This window comes from Dermacentor albipictus, chromosome 8, assembly GCF_038994185.2.
Source record: "Dermacentor albipictus isolate Rhodes 1998 colony chromosome 8, USDA_Dalb.pri_finalv2, whole genome shotgun sequence".
In the NCBI taxonomy this organism is placed as follows: Eukaryota; Metazoa; Arthropoda; class Arachnida; order Ixodida; family Ixodidae; genus Dermacentor; species Dermacentor albipictus.
In genome coordinates this window covers 19,768,500-19,791,728 of record NC_091828.1, presented here as the reverse complement: position 1 = coordinate 19,791,728, position 23,229 = coordinate 19,768,500, and the positions used below count along the sequence as shown (strand labels likewise).

The 23,229-nt window shown below is 45.0% G+C and overlaps 1 protein-coding gene across 5 annotated transcripts in view; it reads left to right on the top strand.

Annotated features, from left to right (window-relative positions):
* Nucleotides 1–1,063: 1,063 nt before the first annotated feature.
* The window catches only part of LOC135919563 (deoxyribonuclease TATDN1), a 69,156-nt gene continuing 46,990 nt past the window's right edge, over nucleotides 1,064–23,229 (top strand). Inside the window, exons 1-3 of one of the 5 annotated variants that reach the window (XM_065453477.2) lie at nucleotides 1,064–1,359; nucleotides 6,237–6,350; nucleotides 9,065–9,159. In XM_065453477.2, coding sequence (XP_065309549.2) covers nucleotides 6,305–6,350; nucleotides 9,065–9,159 — 141 coding nt within the window. In that variant the 5' untranslated portion in view covers nucleotides 1,064–1,359; nucleotides 6,237–6,304. Of the gene's footprint in view, nucleotides 1,360–1,506; nucleotides 1,718–1,831; nucleotides 1,990–2,407; nucleotides 2,508–6,236; nucleotides 6,351–9,064; nucleotides 9,160–23,229 lie in introns of those variants that run through there. The other 4 variants (XM_065453476.2, XM_065453480.2, XM_065453479.2 and 1 more) reach the window with 4 other exon arrangements.

Sequence of the window (23,229 nt, the reverse complement as noted above, 5' to 3'; positions counted from 1 at the left end):
CCTCTTAAACTAATCTCTATTGCCCACATGTTTACTTTTCCACTGCTCTCGCTGAACCCAACGGCTTCAAGGAGGCCAGTGGTGCCTAACTCGACCGCTGCGCAGGCGTCTTCACATTCTAATAAAACATGCACCATCGTTACCCCAGCTTTACCACAGCAAGCACATGCTTCTTGTTCTTTCTTCTTATATCTCGCTTCCTAGATGCGTGTTCTAAGGCATCCCGATTTCGCCTCGAGAAGTAATGAGCTTCCCTTTGAGTTATCATAAACTGTTTCTTTCCTGATTTCATTTTTTCCTCTTAAGTATAGTTACTCATGGCAGGTTTCTTCATTGGCGCCACCCATGAGATTATTTCAGCCTCTCTGACTTTCTGCTTGACGTTCTTTGTTGCTGTGTTGCCCACGCATACTTGTAGGTAAGCTTCCTAGTTCTTTTCCTCCACCGCGAATCAATGTTATTCCTGTACACTCTCCCAGCCCATTTACTTTCTTCCATATTCCTCAGTCGTTCTTCATAATCAATCTTACTGTGAGCTTCCCTCCCTTCAAAATTAGTCCAGCCCATATCACCCTGCACAACTTCATTTGTAGTCTTTCCGTGAGCGCCCAATGCGAGGCGTCCCACTGACTTTTGGGCCCCATCGAGTCCTGATTGTACCCCTGATTGAAAGCAAACAACCGCATTTCCAAAAGCAAGTCTTGGGACCATTACACCTTTCCATACCCCGGATCTATTGTCTTCTTTTATCCATATACCAAGGTATCTATATTCTCTTACCCGAGGTATTTCCTGGTCCTGTATTGCCACTCTCTGTTCACTGTTTTCATTGAATACCATAACACCTCATTTTCTAACACTCAATTTCAAATCTGAATTGTTGCCTTCCTGTCCGCAGATATTAGCCAGACGTTGCCAATCACTTTGCTTGTTAGCTAGCAATACAATGTAGTCCGCACAAAATAAACCTGGAAGCTGCTGCTGCACTACTGCACCCGCTTGCTTTAAACGGGAATGTGACAACAGCTCCTCTGGCGGCTGCATACCACAGGAGGTTCACACTCCGCTCCGACTTGTATCTGGCGCTGGTTCGGGTACTCTCTTCCATGCTCTCTTCGCGAAGCAGCCGAAGCGCCGGCGAAATGGTCAAATACAAGCCGAAAGCCCGTCGAAGGGGCCGAGTGTGTGTGGCTGGTGTGATGATAGTTGCGCTTTGATGAGTGAAAAGTGCCTGTAAACATTTCCGAAGATGAGGCGCGCAATCTCCAAGTGAACTGAAGAATCTTTCGACGGTGTTGTCATTTCCGATCGGCGCCGAAAAGCTGCGTACAGCTTGAGCGGGAGCCGTGCGGTCAAACGGTACGGTTTGCATTCACATTTATATTGCGAACGTTAGCTCGAACGGTTTCAGCTCGAATCGTTCTGTCGGGAAGCGGAACGAGAGAAAAGAACGCGCGGATGTGATCTTTGTAAGTTTTTGTCGCCCATGCCTTCCGCCCAAACCGGTAAAATGTCGAAACGCGCTCCGTGGTCCGGCCGGCGGCGCGGTGTTTAAACCGCACTTTCCGCTCGAAAAACCCGTTCAGACTTCCGCTCCTTTTGTCAGAGAACTCTGAGTGCAAGTAACGGTTCCTTGGAGCGGTGTGTGCCGAATCGACGTTTGTCGCGAGCTCAGTTGATCTCGGCAGTGCTGCCGCGTCGCAAGTATCCCTACGAGGTTCGTACAGCAGATGTTGCATGCGGGGAAGTGGGATTGCCGCCTGATCGTTGCGTGCGCCGAGCTGTGTCTAAAAGCATAACTGGGAAACTTCTTTGGTTTGTCACGTGGTGCATAGTCAAGGAAAGCGAAGCAGCTAATAGCTAGCTGCTAACGTTGATCAGAAAACAAGGATGCCGGATTCACGTGGGGTTAACGAATGAACATTTATTTGTTAGCACATTCCTGCAGAAAATCACGAACTTGTGCGGGACATGTTACGCTATCCCGAGGTCTGTATAGAGCATTTGCACTATTCCAACTATCTTCTTCACGTTTTAATCAGTTAATCGTATAACATAGTGGAGTACTCTTACGTTCTCTTGTACAATATTGCAGCAAGAAGCGTTTTAACACTTATGCGGACCCCATTTCGTATTTCTTTCTCCCACGTTTCTGGAGTGAAATTAAACAGTAAAGACAATTTTAGTAACAATCCTTCACATAATTAATGCCCCCTACTGCTGATAGGTTTTATTTCCCGTTTTGTTTTGTTTCCTGCCCTGCAAAGGCACTGCATGGTCACTTAACAAGGCGTTTACTTAGCTGTGAGCTTTGTGGCAAGCTGATGACTGCATTGCCAAGTGTGTTACAGGTCTATTCAAGTGGCCTGCACTCCGTGAATCATGAGGGTGGAACCAATAAAAGAACTTACCCAGGAGAACCACATTCAATTATTTTTCAGCAAAGTTCTCCTGCCGTGCAACAGTCTTCCTGTTTAAATAGCTGTAATAGACTAACACAGCAAAAGGTACGACTTCTCTACTCTGTTCTACGCTGTACTGCAATCTCAGGTGGCCATGGGTAAAGTTTCGCAACAGTGCTTGTGGGGCTGCATTTTAACTCTCGGACCTGTTGTGTTACGGTTTGCTATTATAACGCTTTGTCTCCTAGTGTATGTACCATGTTGTCATGAATTTGTTTCGTTGAGAAATTTTTTTCATCGAAGAAATGATGGAATGATCTTCAAGTTTGCTTCTTTTGTATTGTCATGTTGACCCACTTATTCTCTAAATACTTGACAACAGAAGGCTACATGTATGTCATAGCTTATGTAAACCCAGAATACTTTTGGAGGCGTAATATGGCTTTTCCTTAATGCCACTAATCCTTTTATACATATTAATTGTCAGCCTGCGCTCTTACTTCAGGATGTGCAGCAAGTTCCAATATTAGTTTGGCAAGTTTGACGTGGTTGAAATGAATATTGCCATTTCTTTCACAAATTGAAATGTTCATACGCAGTGAATTCACTGTGTTTCCTGCTTTTTGCAAGAGAGCTAGAGCAGGCTTTGTGCATGAAGTATCAATATGAGCACTGAACTGGCCTGAACTACATGACACAGTGCAAGGAAGTTGATTGCTCCTGTGCGCTCACCTGAAACTCGCAATGAAACTAACGCATATTGTAACTTATGTAGTTCCACTAGCTGTATGATTTATTTTTGTCACTCTGTGTGATGTACATTGGGCAAGAAGTCCTCACGTACACAATGAAAAATACAGGAATACGTGTTGGATGCCGTATGCGCGTAGCGATACCCTTAGGGAAACAGTTAAAATCTAAAGTTTGCCGGTAGCCAATCTGGCCGGAAAAATACCGGGTCTCGTTTGATGTTAAGACACCGGTCACAAGTATTCCAGTGAAACTGGCTGTAAAGGTTTGCACCGCTGCCCTCGAATCTGATGGGTTGCTGCCTGAGGGATCTCTAATTGATGTTCTAGGACTTCTTAGGTTCTCTTTTGTCAAAAACACACTTTATCTTCCAACTGAATTTTTACCTGCAAACACATGGTACACTAGTTGTGGATTCATCTGTCTCAGTCTCTGCTGCAAATCTTGTCTTTGAGGACGTCGGGCGTTTGCATCTTTTAGCCCTTCTCCAAAAGGTTTTCCTGAGATATGTACATGATTGCTTCTGCATAATTCACGAGGATGCTCTCACTGCTTTCACTGCTCATCTTAACAGCATGGAAAAAGTGATTCAGTTTACTGTCCAGCAAGGAGCAAATGGTTGTCTATTGTTTCTTAATGTTGTCGCCAAGCACGGTGACTCTGGCTTTTCTTCCTATGTCTACAGGAAGTCCACACATGCAGGCCAGTACCTGCATTGTAACTCAGTACATCCGTATTCTCACAAAAGGTCTGTTCCTTCTATGCTGTCCAGCAAGCAAAAACCGTTTACACAAGAAATGAGGACTGCATGCATGATATTTAGAGCGTCTGTGAAGATTTAAGAACCTGTGGCCGCCTGCCGTCCTTCTTGTCCTCGGTACGGAAAAAAGTGTCACTCCCAGAAAGACAGCATTTTATGTAGTCTCCAAAGAAGCGAGCTTCCATTCCATATGTCCCTGGCACAAGTGAGACCATTGCTCTTATCATGCGCAGACATCAAAGTTGTGCATGTGGGAACTCGCAAACTAAGAAACGTTTTAGTAAGCATAAAAAACAAGTTGCCGTAGGAAAATTTCCCCAGTGTAGTCTATTCATAATGTGCGAGAGCTGTGATTACAAGTATATTTGGGGAATAGATGACTTCAAGAAACGTGTGAAACAGCATTAGTATGATGTCAGGAAACGCCGCGTGACCTCGAGTGCCCTTGCTGGACGTGTGGAATCTACAGGCCACAATATTGACTGGGCAAGTGCCTATGTTCTGGCCAAGGATCGAAGAGATGCTTGCCTAACACCTGCATCTAGAATTCTTGCACATAAAGACCACGGTGCACACGCTGAATAGAAATGATGGGACACTTCTGACGGTGTACACTCTCTGCTTGCGTCACGTACTGAAACATGCATACGCTGTGTCTCTGTTATGGGTTTATTGGGAACAAGGTTGCCTTATGGGGAGCCAAAATGTGATTAAATTTTCAGTTATCTTGGTCGGCATATCTTTTTGCACTTCTTCAATAGGAAAACAGTTCACTGATGTAAGTGAAAGTCTTGAACTAATTGATAATGTAAAGGAACAATGAAGCAATGTTTACTCTAAAAGCTGGTAATCCACTGCATCTTGCAAAGCACTGTATTGCCCCAAAATTGCTTGCATTCCACAACATGCAGCCTTCTTCATTGCTAGTGTTCTTGCTCTTTTTTTTAGATATCACATTATGAGCCCATATTAAACAGTTTGCATTATTAGGGCAAACTCTAGTGTTAACAGGCAACTGGTTTCCATTGCTTACTGTGTATAGGGATGCAGAAGTTCATCCTCATCCAGAATTGTATATTGGTGCATAGTAATCACGGGTAGCTATTAGGCAGCAACAGAACAGCTGTACCTACCTTTACTTCATTCTACTCCAGAATGCTATTTTAGCAGGAAAGTGCTCTGTACCTTGAAGCCAAATGAAGCATCAGAAGAAAAACCTTTTTCCATTGATTCAGCCTTGGTATAAAAACCGCAACTAAAGCCTAAAGTGTGCAGCCATGTTATGACCATACTGAAGGTCAACTGAGTGACCATAGCTATTGATATAGCTGATGCTGCTTTCGGTAGTAGTATTTGAAAGTCATTTCTACATAACATGAAGAAGACGAAAGAAAGAAAATTACTGCTGACCACACTATAAATGTCTAGCTACATCTGAACCTGAATACACCTGAACGACTGTCAGCAGTGGTTGTGGGTTTATGGGAAGAGACGGGGAAGGGGGATAGTGAAAAGAGTTATGAAAAGAGTTAACGAACTATTTACATACTATACAATGAGCTGAAGGTATTAAATAAATAAACAAATGCGACTATGACAAGCCTGAGGGTAAAATAAATTATGACAATGATGATGGTTCTTCATTTGTGGTTTTCGAGCCCGTGTTGCATTTTTGTACTGCTGCTATGTGGTCTTTTTTGATTGTGTCGTTTGTGCTGCAGTGCGATAGTCCTTGTGCTAATGTGGCACGCAGCTCGCTTGAGGAGTTTTGTATCGCTAATTCAGAGTATAGTACTTCTGTTTTTCAATGTTTATGTTTCTGAACCATGTTCCCTGTGTTTACATTACTCAATTGTGCCTATAAATATTGTTTTGTTTTCAGTGAACCTTTTGCTTGCTAGAGCATCTTGCCATTGCTTCTTTCTTATCTTTGCTTGTGTTTGCACTTTGTTTCTTAAGATGACGCTACACCAACTTGCCAAAGTGCCAAAGTATAATGTCAGTGCTGTAGAAATTACACATTGATTGTGAGGTGTGCTTTCAGAATGTGTTCTTTTTTTTTTTTGGTAACTGCTGTTTGCTGCGTGAGCAGAGGAACACGTACCTTTTTTTTTTTCATTCTTTCTGTGCAGCTGAGTAGAAACGTTCAGTTTCTTGTATGCAATATATTTCCGCTGTTTTCGTGTAATTATTCGTAGGTTATGCAACTGAGCATAAGCAAGTTCAGACTGGTCTGAGCTGCCTTTTTTCTCCACAGTTTAACTGTAAATAAACTTTTTTTCTGCTGAACTGGAATTTAAAAAAGTTGTGGTTTGACAATCTAGTCACAGTGCGTCTCAGCTGTGGTGGGAGGACGTTGACTGAACTTGCGCAGGGCCCAGGGTAGAGAACCATGGCAGCCAGGCGTCGTCTCATCGACATCGGTGCCAACCTGACCGGTGGGTCAACACTCGCTCACCATGGGGAGCGGGTTGTGCACTTTGCAGAAGTTTATGCAAATCCCCTTCAAGCAGAAGTTCTGTTCTTTGCAAGCTTAGTTTCACCACATTTCTTGCACCTTCAGAAGCACTGAACACCTACTGCATCAGAATAGATTAAAAATTTTACACCAAAGCTAGTAAATTGAGTTCGGCAACAGGTTCCAAGCAGTGGTGAAGGCCAGCATGCGACAGTGGGGTTGACACCAAATGACGAAAAGCAGCCGGCAATGCACCTTGTGTCAGAACTCCAAATTTGCTTGGAAACTTTATTATGAAGAGTTAGAAAAATTACCCTGTGAACACCTCAGTCAAGCAGACAAGAACTTTGTGTGGTATATCTTAGCCACCAATCCCTCATTTTTGTTTCTCACGTCATGTTTCGACTCCTAATTGGAGGTCAGCTAGGAGGGGTCCAAATCGACAAACATTTCCTGGGCATTGTGTCCTGGGCTTATGGCCAAATAAATTTTGGAATCTGTTCTGATGAGCATGTTCGCGCCATGCCCTGTCTTTTCTTAACTGATAAAAAGTACCCAGGTCTCCTTTAAAAACTTGGATACTATATTTAAGCACACGAAAAGGATTAGTGCATCATTTGCAAAGTCGTAAGCAGATTTCTGGCAGTGGCAAAACAAACTGCTAATACTTCGAAGGGTGTGAGAAGTCATGCATACAGCTTCCCTGTTCTTTGATGCATCAGTTGCTCAGACTGGCATACACCTGCAAAGGTATTTCATTTCTTCATTTGGTTTTGTCAAGTTTACAAAATGTGGGCTCTTGTGAGCTCTCTACAGAGATGTCAGATGTGAGAACATCCACTATTACATGTCCAGCATACTTAGGAAGCAAGCATCAAGCCACTTGAGAAAAATGTCACTTGTCGTGAGCATAACAGTTGGCAGTGTAGTAGGTTTGCCGCTTCTGAAGATGCACTCTCAGTGAAAGTGTCGGTCGGGACCTGCCTGCTTACATTAGATTAAACGTAATAGTTTTTGTTATGTATATAGTAACATGACTATGTGCTTGATGTAAAGCAATTTCAGAAACAATGAAAGGAGTGAAACTGGTACATTACGTCATACTGGCACCAAGAGCTAGTATTCGAATGTCTACCTTCTATGTCCTTCCACCAAAACACTTTGTATACAAATGTGCAGCAAAGGTCCAGGAAGAGTTGTCTAAGAAGTATGTGAGACATTTTAAGCTTCATTGTTTTCATAAGTGCCTTTGCATTAATGCACAAGATTTTACACACGGCACCTGCAGCAGATATTCACTCGCACTCATATGAAATACAGGGCTTCAAAGTAACACCACCAGCTATATGCAGAAAGCTTCAGGAACTTAAAATTTACAGATGTTATTGTGTATAGTAGGCTCCGTGAATGTAAAACAGAATGCAAGTTTGTTTCTTAGCCCACCTTGGCTTCTGATGTTTTAGTTCAAATGCACACTAAAAAATTCAGCACCGACAAAGTAGTAGTAACTAATGGTAAGCTGCGGTGATGATGATATGTGGTTTTGATTGGCACAAGTGCCAAGTCTGGCCAAAGAGCACCACACAAGTGATAATGAGTATTCAATTAACAGGTAAGTTATGGTAATGTTTGTTTGGCAGTGTTTGGGCAGAAGCTTGAGGCATCGTTTTTCACGATGTCAAATAGCAGCTCTATTGTAGACTTGAAACAGGTCAGCCCACAACTTAAGCTACTAAATGATGTGTAAATGAAAGTTTCACCTGTAGATAACTCTTTTTGGCTCAACTATCTGCATTAAAATCTTGTACTAGGTTGTCATTTCAAAATGAATATAGTTTAGTACCACATTTTGGTATATTACTTGCCAGTTTTATGGATAATAAACCAGAAGTACTGTACTGTTCACCCAATTCTAATATACCCACACTTGTAATAAGTGTACGAGTCTTGTGGCCAGAAAGCTGAAATGAAAAAAAGCAATGTACTTTATTCACTCGTGAGATTTTCATCAGATTCAGAGTTATCGTGATTTGTTCTTAATTGCAAAAAGGAATTTTATTGCATTCGAGCTACAGTGGACAAGACACCTCATCGTCGCTGTCGGATGCTTCCTTGTGACTATCATTAGCCTGTAGCGTGTCATCTTCAGTGTTGGCCATTGTATTTGAAATATCACGTTTCTTTAATGCCTTGCCGATCATGGTAGCCTAACCAACTTACAGAGTGGGCACAAATGATCCTGCAGCTTCTGCAGCTCCTACAGCTGCATTGCCTTGTGGATTGGATTGGATTCAGGTTATTGAAAAGCAGGCATGTAAACATGAGAAGGAGCGAAAAGGACAGCACAAACACTTTTTCATTCCTTCTGATGTCTGTATTTGCACATCTGCCTTTGTGTGACATGAATCCTTACCAACATGCCCAACTCTCAGTCGGATTGGATTGCTGAAATTTTTAGTGCTAATGATGATATCTTACTGCTATTGCAGTGTTAATTATGTATTCTTGTGCACAAGTCACTTCTTTTATTTGTGGCAACTGTCATAGCCTCTGTGATGTTAATCCCCATCGATTGTTTGACACATTAGTCAGTCAATGAAATAATGAATCAATCAGCCCAGTTCTTTGATTATTTTCAGATGCTTTCAATTTGGCCTTGTTCTTGGACCTTAGTGAGGTATTTTGCATGTGCAGACCCTATGTTCCGTGGCCTGTACAACGGGTCACGCAAGCACCCTGATGACTTCGACCAAGTGTTGCAGAGGGCACAGGCCAACGGAGTGCATAGGGTGAGTTTCTTTAATTACCCAATGAAGTGAAGCTTTTCTTTTCATAATGCAACATGACACCTCTTTGCCACCACACTCCCCCATCCACCACCACATCAGCATTGAATTAGCGCTGTCAATATGACAGAAGTTTTACCCTTGTTCTCCTGCACAATGGAAATTTATCCAGAAACAACTCAAACAGATCCTTCAATAAGGCCTCTTTTAGTCATTTTGTAGTTTCTGGGTAGCTGCAGTTTAGAAAAAAAAAATACCATTCACAAAAAAGAAGATTCATGGAGATTCTACATTGACTATTGACACCTCAACTCGGGGATGGAGGAAGATGTATATTTCCCTCCCAAATAGATGAGACAATAGACAGGCTACATTCTGCCATGTAAGTTGCTATGTTGACCTGTGCTCTTTGACCTGCTCTTCATGTGACTCCGCCATACAGCGCGCCAGTATTGTTGCGGGGATTATTAACATGACAGCGTTAATGACCCCGTGTTGCAGAAAATCTGGTGTTGGCAGCATTGTTCATGAGAGAAAAATCATCCACCACCGTGCATCTTGAACCACGCAGGGCCTCCGCATGGCGCATAGGCATTACTGAACCACAGTCGATGACCGATTTTGCAGACATGCTCGATAATTCGCTGGTAAGCTTGGCATGTGGCACAACCCTTTACGCGTTTAGCGATGTCACCATCAATTGCTGGCCACCGAGCATGGCTTCTGGCAATTGACTTGCTTTTCTCAATGCCAGGATGTCCACCATAAAGAACAGTCAGGGCTTTGCCTTGCAGAGATTTTGGGATAACAACTCTGGAACTTCACAGCAAGCAACCTTCATGGAGGCTGAATTCACTGCTTGCTGTGAATGGATTGCCCTCTAGTCTAACTGGAAGCTCTTCTCCTCACAGGAGATCAAGAACTACATGATTCAGGAGTGGATCATTTCTTGTAGCCTCTGCTACAACAGTTGGTGACAAGAGTCCTGGGCGTGATTGTTCAAGTGTGAACACTAATTGGGGTGAAGCTTGCACAGGAACAGGATTATCAGCACTCAATGATCCCAGTAATAGTTTATGATCTGTATAAGCAGAGAAATGAGTGCCCCACAGGTACTGGTGGAACTTTTCTACTCCAAATATTAACTGTAATGCCTCTTTGTCAATTTGGCTGTAGTTTTTCTCCGCACAAGACAAACTTCAGGAGGCAAAGGCAAAGGCAGTTCTTGACCATTAGCTTCTTGATGTACCAAACTGTGCCGATCCCATACAGAGATACATCAGCACTGAGACACAGTGGTTACTTTGGATCGAAATGTACTAGGACAGGAGCTGATGTTCCCTACGGCTTCACTGTAGTGAATGCATCTTCTTGCTCGTTTCCCCACTCACATTTTTTCTTGTCCGTGAGAAGCAAATGCAGATGGTGGGAGGCATGCAGAAATGTTTGGAAGGAAACGCCTGTAGGAATACACAAGCCCCAAAAAGCTTTGGAGTTCCTTGACGTCATGGGGTGCAGGTGCATGAAGGCTTGCAGATACCTTGCTCAAGCTTGGAGATAGCCCTTCTTTGCTTATTATGTGTTCTAGTGTCGTGGGTCATTGATCTCGGGGGCACGCGGATGCTACAAGAGATGGGGTTGCGAGAGGCAGAGCAGCACCACAGATTTTTATTACACTATACCCCAAACTCAAAATAAGACTCACTCAAACTATAACACAACGAAGAAATACTAACACTTATGCAACCTATTTGATAATCACTAAACATGTCGTTATTCAGCTACGTTAGTCCTTGGCACTCGCTACGTGAAAATCAGGCCGCCCTAGCCTATGGCTGCGACACTACAAGAAAGGACCATTATTACTGACTTGTTGTCGCATGTATCTTCCGAGTCCAAAGCATGTCGGATCTTCGGTGTTCTTGCTGACTCCGTAAACGTTGCTGCCTTGGTGTTGGCCAGTCAACTTGTCCGTCTCTGATGTCGGTGTCCCAAACTCTATCGGTGATGTGGCACTCTGGCATCACTGGTTAGGCCTAATTCCGGGTTCTGCCCTACTTCTTCGGGTACCGACGAGATGCCCCAGGGACTATGGTATGTGCTGGTCTGCCTCTGAAGGGGGATCCTTTCTGGAGTGCCCGGCACTGTCGTGGGAGGCTGCAGCCGGTCCATGCAGCCTCGCTCGAACGTCGCCGAGGTCGACAGTCACACCCTGGACCACCAGCGTCACGAACTTGATCGAACCTTCATGGCTCCCATCACCAGTGTGATGCTGATGACGCTACAACCTTCTTGGCCCAAAGCAACGTCGAAGATCAGTCAGCTCGGCGCCAGATCCCCGCTCGGCACCACTTCTCCCTCGATCACCGCTTGGGTCATGCACCTCGAGGGCTCATGCCCTTCGGGCCGATATATTCAAATCGTCCTCCTCCTTTCTTTCTGCACCGCATGCCTCTTGCATATCATAAGGGTTCCCTTTTCAGGAGTTCTTTTTTTTTTCAAAAAACGCCTTCTGTCGATTTTCGTGGTGGCGAATTTGACTTTCCCGCTGTGACTTGGGTGCTTTTTCTTGTGTCGTCGTGGCTCACAACATATCACCACACTGTCATGCACACTTCAGCACAAGCACTGTTAACAACGTTTGTGAGTTCATTGTTCCCACCACTTTACATGTATACATCTGCTCCGTCCGCGTTATGCTCTTGATACTTCATCACTCCAGCGCCCTACAAGTAAAATCTGCCCCCAGATTCTGTCATCCTTTAATGTACTCTATATGGAAGCGGTATTCTTGCTAGGTGAGGGTGCATCTCATTATTCTGCCATTAGCTTAGCTTTGCTCAAAAACTCTAGGGGCTGGTGTTCCGTTTGCGAAATAAGTAGATGTGGAATTTCTTTATTGCTCATACAAAGGCGAGGCATTCCTGCTTTACAGTTGAGTATAATTTCATTTTGCATTGTTAAGTCGCCTGCTTGCAAAAAAATACCGGATGGAGTCTCTCGTCTTTCTCTTGCAAGAGTACTGCACCTAATGCCTTATCGGAGGCATCAGTGCATAGCACGAACTCCTTCCATATGTCAATTCACATTCCTCGAACTTGTGAATCAACTCTCTCAACTTCTTTACTTGTGTTGCCGCTAGGGATTGGTTCAACCTAACACTCTCTACCCCCATGGTCTTCTTATCGATATAAGTCTGCACCTTCCCGTGGTCCTCTTCGTCCATCCTTCTTAGCCACTGGAATAATAGGTGCAACCCAAACTGAAGAGGCAACTGCTCCTAGAATGCCCTTCCTCTGTAGGCGCTGAAGCTCTTGTGACACCCCATTTTTCAGGGCAAAGGGTAGGGAGTGTGGCTTGAAAAACTTGGGTACCACATCTTGCAGAATATGAATTGTGGCTTTTGGGCCCTTGATACTTCAAAGGCTCTGTTCAAATACCTCAGGAAATGCTTGAATAAAGTCGTTAACATAAGAAACAGCCTGAACATCTGCTTCCCAGACGGCAATGTCAATGCCCATTTCTCGAATCCATTTGCGATCTAGCAGTGTTAGTGAACCTTTCCTAGTCAGGAACAAAGGTAGGACAGCTTTTCTGTCGCAGAACTGTACTGCGACATCTGCTTTGCTCTAAACTTCGGTGAGCTCGCCTGAGCCTCTGCAGGAACACATCCAATTGCTTGACAGTAAACAACAGTACTAGCTCCTGAGGATGTTTTTTTGCAGTAACAATAATGCTCGCACCGGTGTCCAGCTCCAGAGGGAGCGGCTTGTCACAAACGCTGATGGTCAAGGTGAAAGGTGGTGAAAGTGCGATGGTGTCGACTGGCTACATGTCAAAAACATCAGCAGGTGTGTTGTCTACAGTGTTGACTTGGTGCATTCCACTTTAGCTGGAAGTGCAGAACCATGCAGTTTTGCAGACATGCCCTTCCGCAATGAAGCATGTTTTTTTCTTTGAGTTGGACGCTCGAGCAATGTGTCCCAGCTTCTGGCAATAGTTGCATGTAGTGCTCATGTGCTTGTACTGAATCGCGAGGTGTTCCTCCCCACAGTGGTAGCATGCGACAAGCCTCTTATAAACAGTAAATAAGTGCTTACTACATCAATACGCTTTTATTTACTGAATGAGCCAGCAAATTCTGTTTCTATTTCGTACAAGAGTGGTGTGAAAGCTGCAATTCTCGTATCTCGTGACTGACATGCGCTCGCTACAGTGAAGACCTTGCAACTTTCTTCACAGTGTGCCTCTTCATCGTGAGACACGCTTTTCCTTCCCCCGAGTGCATCTCAATTATTATTTTGCCATTGGGCTGGTCGTCAATAGATTCTCTGTCCATCGAGATGTAGCCGGTGCGTTTCATCCTCGACAGCTCCCGCCATGTATGTGACATCGTGCGCGCAGCCATTACACTTAGTCAAAATGATACTGTTACAGCCACTGCAGACCAAATGGTGGTCATTTTCATCGCAATCGAGGATGGCGACTACACATATATAAGGGCACGTGCAAAACACATTGGTATGCACGGGGGAAAAATGCAAGAATAAGGCCTGTAAAGGCACAAATAGGCACAAAGTGTTCCAGACTTCCGCTCGTTCACGTGTGGTTTCGGCTGATGGCTATGACAATGCAGACTCCACCGCTTTGTTTTGGTTGGAAGGTACAGCCGATTTTGCTCTGTTGTGGCACACATTTGCATGCTTGCCGAGCTCTGAGGGTTGTCCTAATTAACTGGAGTGCAACCACATTTGTCCAAATTAACGAGTGCTTGGTTCCATTAAATAATGCATGCAAGGCCCTGTGCTCCTGCTAGGGAGAAAAATTAATCCTAAGCTTTCTTTTCATTTGCGATCCTTTGAACATGACACAAGGCATGGAGATGTTACAAGCAGCTGTGATGGCACAGAGATATCCCGACACCAAGCTCAGAAGTGCTTCGCAAAATAAAAGGTAACTTATTTTCAGTACAGATTATGTAGAAACAGCTGACCGCCTATGCCTTTTCCTATCCGCATTCTTGTGCACGCCAGACTGTGCTTCAGATGAGGCTTTAGCTTGGGGGCTTGTGGACTTCAACCATAGATTTTCCTACACATGAAACACAGAAGTGCTTTTATTACACAACAGTTGAACTGATCTGAATGAAGCTTGTTTCACATAAGAGAGCAAGCTGAATTGTAAAGACTGGTAGAAGCAGAATTTTCATTTAGGAGCTCAAATACCATGTTGGAAAAGGAAATGTTGCTGAAAATATGTAAGTTCAAGAAAAAGAAAAATCAAAGGGGACATTACAAATCAGTAACTAAGCACTAAAAATGGATATAGTGAACCCTCATTAAACCGTAGTTGGCCAGAGCTCAGAATAAGTACATACTAAGGGGTATTACTGCTTGACCGAAATAGCATGATATTGGCCGCTTACCTGTCAAAAACGAAACTGCGACAGAGTGCAATGAAAGGGCAGTAAACATGAAGTATTTATTCACTTCGGGCAACAAAAGTATGTTATTTTTGTTTGATGCCACGGTGGGCTAGCAGCGACGATGGTGGCCTCAGACTAGCTCAAGCTACGAGTCAGCTTTTTCACCAGCCCCCTCTTCTGGACAAGCACCCGCATGAGGCTGATGTAATGGCAATGAAGGCACAGTAATGACACGCACAGGTCATGCGCTTTGCTTTTTATTGTACATTGTGCACCCCCTGGTGGTGTCAGTTACTACACTTCCTCCCCCCTTAACACAACAGATTAACAGCATATAAGCAGTTACAGTTCAAGAAGGAAACTGAAACACCGGACGGCATTCCCTAGTGCTCCGACAAAGCTGAGGTGTAGAAAGAGGTGGGGAGCAATTGGCGTGTGTTGATGTTATGGTGTCACTGGTCTCCAGTTGATAGGGCTCGCCGAATAGTAGTAGTTGACCCTCCAAGCTTGTCGCTGCTTCTGGTCCCTGAGGATAAAGTCAAATGTGGGTCCGAGCGTGCGGTAGAGGGGCTGGAGCACTGACGGTTGTGCTGGTCGGGCATCGACTGTGGCCTTACATAGTTGAGATGCCGGGTCCATTGTCGCCCATCATCCAATTGTAGCTCCTCCTGTGAATTGTGTTGCCTGGTGACTACAGCAAGAATCCAGCTCCAACTTGGCCGAAAATTCCTGGTGAATACTCTTTCTCCTGGTTGTGCTGGCAACCTAGGTTTCATTCTTTGATCGTACTCCATCTTCTGAGTGAGTTTTCTGGAGGACTGTTTTCCTTAGGTCCGGCTGCAGCAGATCCAATGCACTCCTGAGCCTCCGTCCCATCAACAGCTTGGATGGGCAACACCTGGTGACTTCATGGGATGTCGACCTATATGATAACAGTATTCATGCAATTTGTGCACGAAGGTCCCCTGGGCCAACTTTCTGTAATTTTACTTTCATAGTTGGAACAGCTCTCTTCGCTGCACCATTAGAAGCACGGTGATAGGGCAGTACTAGCATCCTCTTGACGCCGTTCTTCAAGAATTTCTCGTACGCTTCACTCGCGAATGTGGGTCTATTGTTCGATACCACCATGTTTGGGAGGCCCTGATTCGCAAACATGACCCGCATGCATGCAATTGTACATTCTGCTGAGGGTGATGGAAAGGGAAAAACTTCAGTCGAATTGGAGAATGCATCAATTGCAATAAAAAAATAGGTATTCCAGTAAGGTCCCTCATAGTCCACATGGATCCTTGACCAAGCCCCGTCTGGGAACGGCCACAGCATCATAGGCGCTGGTATCAATGGTTTCTGTTGTTGTTGGCAGGCGAAGCACTCTTGAACCGTGGTTACGATGTTGCAGTCTAACGACGGCCACCGCAGATGAAGTCGGGCAGTGGTTTTCATTTTTGTGACCCCAGGGCGGCTCTCGTGTAGTAACTCGAGGACTTTTCCTTGGAGGCTGGAGGGTAACACAACACGGTTTCCCTTGAGCACACAGTTCTGATGCATACTCAGCTCATTGAATCGGGACACGTATGGCCCCTCCTCCGATGTCAACTCTTGAACATGACCAGACCATAAATCCTGTAGCACTCTTGACAACACTGGATCTCTTGCAGTGGCTTCTGCCACACCTTTGATGAGAGGACACGGAGATAGACACCTTCAAGCATGAATACATCTGTAGGCACCACTGGAGAGCAATCAGTTGTTGGCAAGGGGAGTCTATTCAAACCATGTGTATGGGCTATCAGGCCTCCAGGCCTATAGCTCAAACTGTAGCTGTACCCTGCCAGCAGCAACACCCAGCAAAGAAGCCTCGGCGAGCATGTTTCCGGAATAGGCCTTCCAGCAACAGGCCCAACAAGGGTTTGTGGTCAGTAGTCACTTCAAATTTCCGTCCCCAGAGATACTGCCTGAGCTTTGTGATGCCAAACACGAGAGCAAGTGCCTCTTTATCCAATTGACTGTAATTCTTCTCAGTGGCCGTGAGGCTTCTTGATGCAAAGGCTATCGGTCGCTCTTCTCCAGTAGGCTCTCTCTGGGCCAGGACTGCCCCTAGGCCATGAGGAGAAGCATCAGTGATCAACACCTTGGGCTTGGAGGGGAATTGCCAGGGTAGATGGAAGACTCAGCGCCATAACAGAAGGCTACGCAAGAAAATTTCTGAAATCAACAAGACGATAGACGCTCATTGCAAGGTGCTGTGCAAACAGCAATGGGACGAGCTGTGCGACTCGGTAAAGGGCCAGCTCAAGAACGGTAAAATTTGGAGTCTCCTCAGGCACCTATTGCACGATGGCAGCACCAAGTCCAATCAGAAGAGAGCTTTGGCGAAAGCTGTCCATTTGGCCACCGACTCGACTCCAGATGAGGCGGTCATGGAGCAGCTCATAGACAAGTACCTGGCGGCCACGGACGATCCGGTGCCCCCCCCAGTTTCTCGAGTATGAAGGGCGTGATGTGCCGTTTATGGATGAGGATTTTACCGTGGCTGAAGTCAAGCGGGTTCTTGCATCCCTCAACGGCAGATCTGCCCCTGGGCCCGACGGGATCACCAACAAAATGCTCAAGCGTCTCGATGAAGACTCACTCGAGCTTCTTACACACAAGATGAATGAAATCTGGTGCAGCGGCCTCATTCCCAAGAGCTGGAAAGCAGCCTACACAGTACTCATACCCAGGCCAGGTAAGGCACCGAGCATCGGCAACCTAAGGCCCATCTCCCTGACGTCGTGTGTTGGGAAGATGGCTGAGCACGCCATGCTTAACCGCCTCACTGACCATCTGGAGTCTAATGAATACTATACACACAACATGATTGGCTTTCGGTCGGGTCTCTCGACTCAGGACGCCGTGAGACTGATCAAGCACCAGATCATTGACTCTACCTCTGCCGAAACTAAGGCAATTCTCGGCGTGGATCTGGAAAAGGCTTTTGACAACATATCGCATGTCTTTATTCTCAAGAGCCTGACAGAGTTTAACTTCGGCAAGCGGGCGTACAATTTCGTGTGCTCGTTCCTTTCCTCAAGGTCCACTAGACTCAACATTGACGAGCTTTTGACCCATGAAATTCAGCTTGGGCCAAAGGGAACACCTTAAGGAGTGGTGATCTCCCCAACGCTGTTCAACGTCTCCCTGATCAACGTGTCGAGGGCCTTGAACAAGATCCTGAACATTAACCACACGATCTACGCAGATGACATCACTATCTGGTGCTCCAGCAGATGTGAGGGTCCGGTCGAGGGTGCTTTGCAAGAGGCCATTGATGTGACAAAGCAGTATCTTATCCCCACTGTGCTAAGGTGCTCGCCCGCTAAATCCGAACTCTTGCTCTACAAGAAGAAGCCCAGAGGCAGTTCTCACTGGTCCTGGAAGCCAGCAACACAGAGCCACATTACATTATTCACTGGTAAGGGCTCCCCAGTACCGCGGGTAGACACTATCAGGATCCTAGGAATGTTTATTGAGTCGAACGGGGCCAATGGAGCTGCTCTCAAACACATTTGTTCCAAGACCGAAAGTGCCCTCGGCCTGATCCAAAGAATCGCCAGCAGGTACCGCGAAATGAGGGCGAACAATGTGATCCGAATTACCCACGCCTTCGTGCTATGCCACCTCGCTTATTCAGGGGCTATGCACAACTGGCTCGTATCAGAGCGCAACAAGATCAATGCCCTAATCAGAAGAGTCTTCAAGCTTGCCCTCGGCCTTCCCGTCTGAACGCACATAAAACACTTCCTCAATTTGGGAATTCACAACACGTTCGAAGAAATCGTTGAAGCCCAAGAGTTTTCCTAGTTTGTCAGATTCTCTAGTACCACAGCGGGCCGAGCCATACTTGGCAAGCTGGGACGTAACCCCACGGTCGTCAGTCTCGACGCTGTGAAGCTGCCCAATGATGTAAGATCCAAGATTTACATGCACCGGATGCCACGCAATATGCATCCCACCTACAATGAAGGACGAAGACGAGCCAGGGGTAAAGCTCTGCTCACCAGTGCCTGCGTGAACAAGGACCGAACATGCCTCATAGATGCTGCTTCGTACTTTCAAGAAGAAGCCTTCTCCTCAGTGGTCATCGACTGTTTCTAAAGTCCTTAGCTGCGCTACCATCCGCACTTCTAGTTCCAGCTTTGCAAAGCAGGTTTCTATTGCTCATGCATTGACGGACAGTGTACATGACACGATTTATTCACATTCTAAGGCCGCTGTCAGGGCCTTTCATATGGGAATGGTGGCTCCCCAGGCTCTACGTATCATCCAAAATGCTAAAGACATCAAACATCACTCTTTGGCCTGGTTCCCTGCGCACCTTGGAACCGTTGAGGGTGGCTTGATCAGCCCCATCGAGGAGGCGCACTCGGCTGCACAAGGTTTGACTGACCGTGCGCTGGGTAACGCATCCTCCCCTAGCCGACTCGAGCCTCTCTGCTCGTACAACGAGATTTACAAACATAATTATCTGTCAAGACTCCTCCCTTTGCTGCACTCCTCGCTGTGCAGGGCCCAGGCAGTCGCTCTCATACTTCTGCAAACAAGCACTTACCCGAGCCCTGCGACGCTGCACAAAATGTACCCCGAACGGTTCCCAAGCCCGGACTGCCCTCTGTGTGGTGATTACGCAGACTTCGAGCATGTCCTGTGGGGCTGCGCCTCTGCCGGTCCCCTTTTCAGCCAAAAGAAAATGATGAAGCTCATTAGGGCCCAGGACCAGACCACTCAAATCCTGGCAGTCCAGAGGGCTCGCGAGATGGCCGTCAGGTTTCACCTGATGGTCCCCAAGTGGGCTAAGCCAGGTGACGTTGAGTTTGCATAGTGGTCCAAATAAAGTTGTTTCACTCGCTCACTAACCCACTCGTTTGTTTCTGAACCCCTTCTACAAGGCAGCGAAACACACTCGGTCCTAAAGTGAATGTTAAAAGTTGTGTATACTTAATCTTAGTAAACTAATATAGCAAAATATAAGAAATACTCTAAGAAACGCCGCATGACGGCAAACCATATGCCATTGGTTTCATTCAGCTGCAGCTAACCATTTTTTTTTAAATCCTTGGCACAAGTTACGTGAGACACCCTGTATAAGTTATTTACACATTTTCTTGTGTGGGCACAGCAGTGTGTAGACAAAACTGATTTTATCATCAGAACCACCCATGGCAGAAAATAACTTGCAAAACGACCAAAACACAGGAAACTGCTACATATCAAAGTGGGCGAATTCATTAATGTGTAAAATGACTGGCTTGACTAGTGGAAGCTTCCCCTCTTTTTTATGTGTGTTTTTTAACCAGTTCTTTCTGCGCTCTGCTGCATGGGCACAAGAAAATGTGTAGCTGCTTATAGAGTCTGTGTGCAATAAATATTTTCATTTGTGTATGAAGCACTGCACTGTCTGCTTTTCGTTTCAATCTCTTATTGTGTGTGGGCTGGTGTGCTTCAACATCGGTCCATTATGAACTTCGACCAACCAGCCAGACTTGCCATCTTCTTGCATTATATTTCTCCATTCCTGTGTAGTATTTGCTTAAGAACTGTTGAGGTGGAGGCTCTTCACAGTAGAATGTTATAATTCATAATATCACAATGCTGATAGAAGAATGGAACACGAGCTAAACTACACCTGCAGTTCCAAGTGCTGTTTCTTGGCGGATGGCTCGTACCCATGCCACATATGTGCGAAAACAGCAACAACAAAATAAGCATGAGGTGATTATCTGCTCAATGTGTTAAAGCAGTACTGATAGACATTTTCAAGGTTGTAGAAACTCTACCTCACACTTTTAAAAGGGATGACACCTAGTTAGTAAAAAGGCTCATAAGCACTTATAAATCACTTACCAGTATAAACGCCATATAACAAACTTCAATATAGTGAAATTCTCTATATAATGAAGTATTTAACATTTTATAAACTATTGTCCGTAGAACACCATGTATTTTGAAACATTAATACAACGAAATGTGCTTTACATAATCTCAATGTAATGAAATTTCACTGCTGTCGCAAAGAAATACCAAGACAGCAAACTGAAACTTCTGTGTACATAGATCATTAACCCTTTGAAGGTTTTTGCCGTACATGTGCGGCGGCGGTTTTCTGTCGTGCAAGGTCTTTGCCGTACGGGTACAGTTTCGACCCTCTGTTTGAAATTTCGCACCATAATGACGATGCGTGCTCACTGGGAGGTGCTGCCACCTCATAGGACTTACAAGAAGCGTTTGAAATTTGTGATACCTTCTTGGGGAGATAAACAGAACTGATCTCTAGCTTGAGCGCGTAGCGCAGGCAGCGGCAACACCCCTTTTGCGGTTTCGGTTTCGCCGCGTGATCGCAATGGAGGCGCGCGAAACATGATTTTTCTCTTTGTCGGCACTCTCGTGCAGGGTGGCGGAAGTTGATTTCTATCTCGACTGGTGCTGCTCTTAGCTTGTTTATCACCACCGCTCACGAGGTATTCTCATTCTCTGCGGCAACGCGCTTATGCGAGAGGGTGCCTCAGACCTCTGCAGCCGCACGCAGAGAAGATGTCATGTGTGCGCCAACACAACTTGTCGCTCCAGGAGGAGAACAGACACGCATTTTAGGTGCGTAGACTGCGATAAGGCGCTGTGTGTAGACCCGTGTTTCAAGGAGTACCACACTCTGAAATAGTATTGAACGTTTTGCAGTTCTGGGCGATGCCGACACCAAAATACTGTTCCTAATTTTTTTTTTTGTATTTATTCCCGACTTTATACACTTTGTACATTCAAGATCCGCAATAAAGTAATTTGACCACCTGGGAAAGTCTTTTTCAAAATAATTCAACCCTCAAAAGGTTAAATAAGTAGAATTACACGCGGCTGCTTCCAAATAAACCTCTCGAATCGTGCGCTGTGCAACCAAGAGCGATAACAAAAGCGGAGCAGCGTCATTTTCCATGTAAAGTCTAAGTGCAATAAGATTGTATCATGGCCTGTGCATTGTATGCGAATGATGGCATGAGCCTAGAAGGATGGTGACTTCATGAGCGCGATTTTCTCGCATAACCAGGCGCTGAGAATGGAGGGAAGTTGGGGGCGAGAGGAAGCGGAGGGCAGGTTGGTGCCTGTCTCCTTTTCTAGCGTGGCCATGGTTGCATATGTCTGTCAGTGCGGTTGAGTGCATACACAGCCCACGTGCCTTGTTTTAGAGGCAATCTGGCAATATTACATGACTGGCAATATTACATGACTGCAACGTTGCAATCTCACTCATTATGTACACAGTCCCTTTGTACATGAATTATGGTACACTGTCAATAAATGTGTAGAAGTCAAATAATTTTACTCGACAGAGTTGGAGACTGTCTTGAAAGGTGCAGAGATAGCAGGAATATCCTTTCCGCATTGTTTCATGAGTTCTTGTTAATACAGAGTAATAAAGTTTTTACTTGATGTACAATCAGTATAATGATAAATTAGTTGTTTTATAAAAAGGTTTAAATCACCGGCCCAAACCACATGAACAAGTTAATTACTAGGTGCAGGCATAACACTGATTAAAAAAAGAACTACTTCACCGCTGCTGACAGAACAAAACATTGAACATGTGCCGAAAATTGCCTTTGCATGATCCCTTTAGTAAAGCTGTCATGTGTAGCAGCACTCTGCAGTCTGATTGAGTGAACTGGAGTTACATTGGGTAGGCAGCATCAATTGACCCGAGTTCAGTTTCTGTGGTTCTTTCCTCGCTGCTATAATGGACAGAATAAGCAAAAGAATTCCCACCCACGAGCGATGTGGAAACCATGACTGAAGTAGCTACACAAGGTTTGTTTGTTTATTTATACCGTCAGCCCAAGGATGGACCATTATTACAGGAGTGGATAGAAATAGAACAAAAAAGATACAAAATATCGCTACATGTAGAGCAAAAAGTAATTCAATAGCAGTATACGCATAAGAAACAAATGCTATGATGCAGTCACATCCGGAAAAATAAGATTCTTCAAACCAGCAGTAAAAGCACTGAAAGAGAAACATGTGACAAGTGGATTGGGTAATTCATTCCATTCTTTGATTGCCCTCGGAAAGAAACTATACTTGTATATATCATTCCGTGTAACTGGCGGCTGTATGTATAAACTGTGCTTGTGTCTGAAGTGTTGATCTGGTGAAATTATACAGAAATCTGTTGAATTAGTTTTTGACCTGGTTATGAAAAGTTAGGTATAAAAATTTCAGTCGGTCAAACTTAGTCCTTATTCTAAAGCGGATAGGTTTGCAGGTCTGCATAGTTCATTAGGAGAGTGCACGTGCTGATACTTATTAAATCTGAATCTGGAGGCGAATCGTTGAACTCTGTCCAATTTATGACGGTTGGTTACAGTGTGTGGGTCCCAAACAATGTTAGCGTATTCAATAATTGGCCTTACTAATATCTTATATGCCAAGCTTTTCACGTCAGGAGTTGCGCTGTACAGTTTTCGCCTGAGACCCCATAAGACTTTATTTGCCCTGCTACACACCTGATTGATATGCGTATTCCACCTCAAACCTGGAGTAAATATTAGTCCTAGATAATTTATATTCTGTTACTCTTTTTATTTTGCGTGGACCGATGCTGTATTTGTACCGCA